The sequence below is a fragment of the Sprattus sprattus genome (genome assembly GCF_963457725.1).
Source record: "Sprattus sprattus genome assembly, chromosome: 4".
In the NCBI taxonomy this organism is placed as follows: Eukaryota; Metazoa; Chordata; class Actinopteri; order Clupeiformes; family Clupeidae; genus Sprattus; species Sprattus sprattus.
Window position 1 is genome coordinate 40,307,122 of NC_137923.1, and position 8,506 is coordinate 40,315,627.

At 43.9% G+C, this 8,506-nt stretch overlaps 1 protein-coding gene across 1 annotated transcript; it reads right to left on the reverse strand.

The window, feature by feature from the left end:
• Positions 1–2,448: 2,448 nt before the first annotated feature.
• Positions 2,449–6,047, reverse strand: gnrhr1 (gonadotropin releasing hormone receptor 1; the record flags this gene model as incomplete). Its single annotated transcript, XM_080837510.1, has 3 exons — positions 2,449–2,861; positions 3,101–3,311; positions 5,487–6,047. The coding sequence occupies 3 exons, from the start codon at positions 6,045–6,047 to the stop codon at positions 2,449–2,451; spliced, it is 1,185 nt and encodes a 394-aa protein (XP_080693636.1).
• Between the last annotated feature and the right edge of the window lie 2,459 nt (positions 6,048–8,506).

Sequence of the window (8,506 nt, forward strand, 5' to 3'; positions counted from 1 at the left end):
TGTGTGCGTGAGTGCCTGTGTGTGTTCTGTAGCACTGTGACAGTGATGTGAGGGTCCTCTGAGATAAGGTTTCTCATGCAGGCCTCTGCCAGAGCGCTGTCACAGTTCAGCTGAGATGCGACAATGCACGCTGTCTCACCCATCCACATCCTGTCCCCCACACAAGGACCAATCAAACTGACAGTGATTTGTATAAGATTGCCCCACCGAGAAACAAACATGCACACACACACACACACACACACACACACACACACACACACACACACACACACACACACAGACACTCACACATACACACACACACACATGCACACACACACACACACACACACACACACACACACACACACACACACACACACACACACGCATACACACACACACACACACACTATTCTATCTATTTTCGGTGAGATTTGGCTGAGATTTATTTCCCTATAGACTTGGTGATGCGCATCAGAGCAGCAAAAGAAGGATGAATTTCTCTTGGAATAGCATAGCCCCTTTCCCCCCCCCCTCTCACTCCATCTCTCTCCTTCCCACTCTGTCTCTCTCTGTCTGTCTCTCCTTTATCTCTATCTCTGTATCTCTCTTTCTCTTTGCTTTTGTCATTTTCTTCTTTCCCACTGCCAGCGCTCTGGGGGGCAGCCATCTCTGCTGCTTCATTATTAATGCCTGTACTCTTGCCCCGGTCATTGCAAATGACTTTCCAAGGATTTCTGTAGTCGAACAACATCTTCCACTCAAAGCCCACAGGTCCAGCTTAAACACCTGCTCTTCTGAAGATAATAAAGTCGGAAGAATGCCGCCAGCACTCTCTGCTTTAAAGAAGCATTCCGGATCAATTGCTAATCGCTAACGATATGCTAGTGGCTAAAACTAACAAAATCTCTTGAAATGTTCTGACTTTGACATTATGCCAAACTAGTTACTCAACAACTGTCCTAACACAGTCAAACATCAAGCAAGTGCAACACAAGACAAAGCAAGACGGCAAATAAGCTACTTACTAGTCAGACAGTAGAAAGCCGGGCGGCGTCAGGCAATCTTACATTTAGCGGTTATATGCCTATGGACCCTGGTATGGCAATGGCACGGAGGCGATTCTCCATATTAAAAGTAATTGTAGCCCCCCAATTTTTTTCAAGCTGTTACTTTATGGTAAAACTGCTTATCCTAACCGTAATCCTGAAGTATAATTGTTGCATACTGTTACTTTAAGCTAATTTGTTCCTCGCTTTTTTTTATTGAAATCTATAATGTTTTAGCAACAATGATGTCTGTATAGTGTGCCATCAAACTCCAATTCCTCTTTTGGATAGAATAAATGACACAATAACCAACACATTTGTAGTTGTTCTGTCATATATATTACTACAACATGGCAGTTACATTCAGAGATACCCACAGATATGACCCAAAGCCACTAAAGACTGCAATTTCACACATTTCACACCATAGGTTGAAAACACGGTTTCTGCCAAAGCCATGCATATCATTTTTACACAGTTGAACACATTTAGCTGGACACACTGCACAAACAACTGGGTCAAAACAAGTTCAACATCAATTACTTAGAAATGATTTCACCGGCCTGTAGACCAAGAGCTGATATCAGACTGCATATGCTCAGTTGGCAAGTAAGTACCTGAATGCTTTAAATACCACATTTAAACATGAACACTCAATGACAAGAGATACTTACTTGTCATTGTTTTACAGATAAACATGTCTATTATGAGGTGGTCTACACTATAATAAGTTACATCCTAAAAGGTACCAAACAACAAATTGTGATTGGCCCAATCTTTATGGTGCTATCCTACAGATTGTTGTCTCATGCGTCTAGAATGTGGAACATTCTCCGAGGAGTGTCAAATAGGGTATTCATTTTGTTTTCCATCGGAAATTTTTAGTGACATGGAAACCAGCCCAAAGCTCTGTGTGACATCTACTTTCAATTTCCTTAACGACTGGAATCTGAAAAATAGGCAACTGGAGACTGATGTTTGATGTTGGCATTTGAGGTTGACTGGGAGTGTTGCTCATTTCCAACTTCCAAGCCACCACTGGGACAGCATGAAAGGTAGGAATTGGAACCCAAGCAGCTTTACGACCATCAGTGATTATTCATTCACTATAGTACTGAGGTAATGTGATCTTGAAGGCCCTGTGGTATGAGAGACTTCTTTACTGCTCCAAGTCAGAAGCAAAATACACATGAAGTGCAATGGAATTGTCCATACTGTCACAGCATGAGAAATAGCATGAATTGGTTGCGGGCCTACTCAAGTAGACAGTAAACCCAAAGACAGGATACGCTAAAAGGCATTTCATGGTGTAGAATGTCCCACACTGGTCCAACACTGGTCATATGTCTCCATATCTTTAGTTACGTCCTGCAACAGAACTTTCGGCGTCCAAACAGGAAGTCTTGTGCCCATTTTAGGCCATGTTTCCACTTGGCTGGTCACCACTGGCGAGGTCTGACTCTCCATCCCCGCTGGCCCCACCCCTGCGACCCGAGAGGTGGTCCAAAGATTTGGGGGAGGTGTTCTGGGGGCGCCTGCGCCAACGCCAACAGCGTGCCAGGTCCGCGCGGAACGACGGGGTGTAGAACCCGTAGATGATGGGGTCGCAGCAGGTGTTGAGGTTGCCGAAGACAAAGAGGGCGTGGTGCACATACTCTGGGGTGACCTGGAGCATCTGTGGCTGGAACCAATACCAGATCCCCAGCAGGTAGTAGGGGGTCCAGCACACCACGAAGGTGGCTACAATCTTTATCGTCATCCTCAAGGTCTTCATTCGCGCCTTAGGGATCATGTCAGTCCCGCTGCGTCTCAGGCAAGGCTCTCCACCTATGGCAGGGAGACAAGAAAAATGACCCACTGCACCTCAATTCTTACCCCTACAATCAATACACACCCGATTCTTTGTTTTTTTCAGGTCTGTAGGTTTGCAGTAAAGTAATCAACTTAATCGATTCCGTTCAAAAGACTCATTGATTTTGTTTTGGTGCTTTGTGATGGATGAACACTGTCATGGCAAGTATCTGGCACAGGTGATCGATCGCTGCTCTCATGAAGGTTCATGGTACCTTTGGTGGTCTTGGTTCTGTACATCTGCCGGTTGATCTCGATGAGGATACGTGTGTAGCAGAAGCTCATGACGAGCAGGGGGAAGACATAGAGGGTGACGAAGTGGAACATGTTGTAGGCGGTCTCCTGCCAGCGGTGCTGGAAGCTTCCGTGGGTCACACACTGGACAAAGTCAACCCCCTCCGCCTTCACCGCCCGGAAGATGAACAACTGTAAAAGTAGTCAACAGAGACAGAAGGGCCTCAGTTTTTAAATTAAGAGTAATAATACAGACATAATGATACACACTATATATACATGATGCATTTGTTAAATATATATTCTTTTTAAAGTTTTTGAATATTTTGGATGAAATGGAGCAAATGCACAGTAGAATTACTATGTTATGCTTGGTAAACACATTTCTGCAATTCTGTCATAGCTAGTTCTATGGACAAATCCAATCCCTTTCCAAGCAGAAGCACTTTGAAATATGCCAATGTACTTTATATGCCTTCCATAAAATAATGTAATCTGTTCTGTTCTAAATATGTTTTTCATGAAAGTATAGAAAGTATTCAGATACAGTTTTAAACCCATCTATATCTTTTGAATCTACCTCTCTGCGGAATGTTCATGACACAGACATCCCATTTTGTAATAGCTGCAGTAACATTGCTTTATGTTCCTTCCCTTGCATCTGTAACAAGGTTTACTAAACAGAGGTGCAGTGTCAATGATAACCATCTGTTGGAGAGGCAGCCTACACCCTGCTCATCTGACCTACAAGGCGAGACATCCACACATTTATGCAGCCTGCTCAAGGCTGGGATGGAATTACAACTACCAAGAAATACATTCTTAGCATCCTTCTGTTAAGCCATGTCTATATGGGCACCGTAATACTGCACCATCCTGTGGAGAGGTGTCATGGTTAAGGAAATTACTTTTCAGTGTCACAATCTCTCTTCATAAATCAAGTCATAACACCCCTCTCATGGAAGTGATGCTATCGGAGAATATTTATACAAGACTTTCCACCATCATGTGTCAGACACAAGTGATATTAAAATTCGGCAACAGATATATATTGTCATCTTGTTGTTGATTTACAGTACATGGATGCATATGGAACAGAACTTGCTTGGTGATTTCCATCCTATTCCTTCCATTTGACATCAGAAACGCCTGCGATGGGGCAGACTTGAAATATACAGAAGAGCAACTTACTTTCTCTTACACATTACCTTCTTCAACAGCCATGTCAGAGTCACTCTGCTAGGTTATTTATATCTGTGTAAGTGTGAGGGGTCGTGATACTCTTTGGCTCTACACATTAAATGAGATCATCCATGGCTTGGATCTCTACTGACCTCTGTCACAGCAACCTCTCTGAGCTGCCACCCAACCAGGCTAACTCCTCTCTTAAGTCCTGGTAGAAAAACTAAGGCCTGAAAAGTTTCAGTGTGCCATAGGCATTCTATACAATTCAGTTAAGTTCACCTCGTCTAGGTTCATCAGCTTTCATCTCAAGCGTAACAACAAACCTTTCCACTCCTGTCAAACCTTTCATGAGATTGGTATAAAAACAAAGTATTGATCTCTGACACCTTTACCCCTGAGGAAAGGCTGGGGATCAATTGCTACAAATCACCACCCACTTTCTACCAGCAAGATTCATTTTGACACAAGCTGGCCACCAATCGCTTTCTTTCTCTCTCTCTCTTTGTCTCTCTCTCTCTCCCCCTATGGGAAACTTCTCTGTGTGTTCTCCTTAATGATGTATGAACATCAAGGTCATGGGCAGAAACAACTCCATGCATTAGGGGAATTGAGGGAAGCGGAGAGTTCCATCTTGGTTGCCAAGACCCCGGGATGTCTCTCAGGGAGGAAGCCATGCGGATAAAAGCTCCAGGCAAAAAAAAAGAGGGCTCAGAGAGACTAACTAACTAATGGCTGAGATCAATGGAGCATCCCGTTTCTTTTTCAACTCTACTGTTCCAGGAATCAGGCATCCCCATTGTTATTCTAGACACAACTTAAGTGTGGAGAGAGGACACTGACCCAAGATAAGTAACAGGATCAGCAACACTCCTGACATGTGGTGGGGAGATCCAGGGAATTAGGATATGGACAGCTACAGCAGGCGACATCAATATTGTGGTCAATGTCCTGTCTCCTTTTCCACATAGTCCCAGGTATTGAGATTAAAGCTACCCATTTGAGAGCTTTCATTTCAGCCTCTGTGGGTCACTCACACACAAAGCATACACAAGCTCACACGTGGTCTAATGATCTGGCTTGACAGTAATGGAACTGGTTAAAGAAATAACTGATGGGACCTATTGTCCCACCAGTTCTGCACTTACATGTGTCTGTTTTAACACTACATGTCCCATGACGCACCTGTGGGGAGGCCAGTAGCACGCTCAGACTCCAGGCGACAAACAGCATCCTCTTGTTGCGTTTGCCTGCGTCTAGGGCGTCCAGTGGGTGCAGGATGGCGTGGTGGCGGTCCAGGCTGACCACCACCAGGATGAACGCGGCCGAGTGCATGGCAAAGAGCTTTAGGAAGCAGAGTAGCTTGCACATGATGTCGCCGGCGTACCACTGCACCGTCACATTCCAAATGGCGTCCAATGGCATCACCACAAAGGTCATGACTAGGTCGGCTGAGGCCAGACTGGCGATGAGCGGCCGCAGGTGCGAGGCCAGACGCCGGCCACGGCCCCGGGTCACGCTTAGCAGCACGGCAAGGTTGCTGATGGCGGCGAAGACGAAGAGCACCGCCGTGGCCGCCACTCGGAAGCGGGCCGCCACGGTGAAGGTGGGGGCCTCCCAGTCAGGCAGAGGGGGAAGGAGGGATGGAGAGGAGTAGTTGGGAGAGAAGGAGGAGGAGCCGGAGAGAGGGGTGGAGGTGTTGTCGTATGAGACTGTGGGTAGCCACATGGACCAATTCGCCGACATTGTGCTCTGCAAGAGAGGAAACTTTTTATCATTTCATGGGCTTTGTGAGTGAGAAAACTTCACGCTTTGCGCGTTCAGTCCTCAGAGCGTATCATCTAAAGTCACGCTTTATCACTGGTATGGCACTGGGGAGTATTCTAATGCTTTATCTTAGTGAATAAGGCAGTAATTCTGTGATGTTTTGGAGCAAGAGACAGCAACAGAATGCACGTTAAAGTATGAATGCATTTCTAATATACTGTATGAAAAAGCACACAACTTTGCACACAAGCATTGTAAGCATAAATACTGAGGTTTTGACATCTCAGTTCAGAACCAAAATAAATAATGATGGCAAGGCAGGTTTATGGAGTCCACTATAACACTGTGGTCGATAGCAGCCAACACAGTGGCACTTTGAAACAATATACGACCCTGTGTTATGGTGTTTTTCACAGTTTTTCGTCAGCACAAAGCCTTGGTACTGGATTGATTCCCTCCTACAGTCATGTTTTTTTCTGTTTTTGAAACTTTCAAGAAACTTTATGAAGACCTTGGAACAAATTGGCTGTTCTGTCAATTCAGCTGCAGCTGTTTAGATCCAAAATGTGTATGGACAGAATCAGCTTTTTGCCTCATAGAGTAAAAGGAACAGAATGGGAGCAGGGCATTCATCATGTCATCCACTCTGGACAGACAGAGACATACAGAAGCTTAGAGTCCAAGGTTTTTCATTATTCAAACTGAATCTCCCAATCCACTCATAACTATGCTGGACACGTCCTTGAGCAATACTTAAGAAAGCAATCAGCCTTTCAAAACGTGGCACTTTAACCCTATGAAACACTACCGGCATCTGTAGGGAATATCGGCTGCAACTCTTCCAGCAAATGTACCCATTGAGGAGAAATCATTCCAGGATTGTATTGTGTTTGAAGGGTGAGATGACCCTTGTGGAGATGAAATCACTGGATCAATGTGTGTGTGTGTGTGTGTGTGTGAGAGAGAGAGAGAGAGAGAGGGGGAGAGAGAGAGAGAGAGAGAGAAAGAAAACAGGAAAAAAATCAGTGTTGAGATGAAACAAATCAATGCAGGCCTGAGATACAGTTCTCCTGGGGCCGTGATGAACAACTCACTGCGTCCACCGGTACAATCTGAATACAGGGGAGAGGCACTTGGATCTGAGACAAGCCTTCTGTATCAGCAATTCAGAGGAAAGGGGGTAATCTTCTGTGGTCTGTAATCTTTTTTGGGGATATAAAACACCTGTGTGTTCCACAAAAATGGACTACTGAGACTGAATTGCTTTTACTTAACCCGCACTATTAAAGAAGCAATAAGGTGTTCTGTTGTAAAACTAGCAAGCTAACTACCTAAAAGGCATGTAAATGTATGTAAAAACCTTGTAAATACCACCAACAGCCAAGTTGACACTGAAAGAAGCTTGCCAACACACTAACTGCTGTCTTTTGTCTGTATAGCTGGAAATGTCATGCTGTTTTGTTTTGCTGGGTATTCTAGCCCAGTATACAGAACTACATAGAGCATATCCTGGATGGCTAGTGGGACAGACACAGGTGTTTGTCTGTCCTTCACATGACCATATGTTGAGGATGGTACCAAAACTAGTTGCCTATAAAACCATACCTCAAAAAGTGTCAAATTGTTGCATACTGTTACTTTAATAAGACATATTATGCCCATTATGCCCTATTATGCCCATTTTCAATATTAATAATTTAACTTTTTTGGGCTACTAAAATAGATTTACATGCTGCAATGCTCCAAAAACCATCTCTGTTCACCCTCTGTCTGAAATGCTCTGTTGGAGCTCCTATCGTAACGGTGTTAATTATCGGACGGCGTGTGTTATCGGCAAACATTCGCGTTGTCATGTTAATTCATTATTAAACTGAAGTTATAGATTGTTAATCCATTATTAAACTTAGCATTTTGATTGTTTAACAGAATGGCCGATGTTTGACACTGTCCGATAACTGACAAAGCTATGCTCCTGATGAGCCCAGAGTGCTCTGATTGATCAGTGGGCAATAAGGATTGGTATACGAGATTGCATCATCTGGTAACAAAGGAAAAAGGGCTGAAATTTAAACTAGGCATTTCAGAAAGCTGAAAATAGTGGTTTCTGTGGGAGAGAGTTAGTCTCTGTGGTGTGTACTTTGGGCTTTGTAACTTTACAGACCATTTACATGCACAAAAAGTCATATAACACACTAAAGGAAAGGGGAAAAAACAGAAAAGCATATGTCCATTTCAATACATAAGAACTACACAGAAAAAAATGATTTAAGTGATGAAGGGATCTATTTCTTTGATGCTCAGTAATGCAGAGTAAAACAGTCAGTCAGAGCATGAACTGTGTTCTGCTGTTTGTGGCATTAATGTTGTGAAATTGTTATGCTTTCACTCTCAGGAGAAATTGGCTTAACCTTCTCAGTGTGCTATGCAGTGTTCCAGTG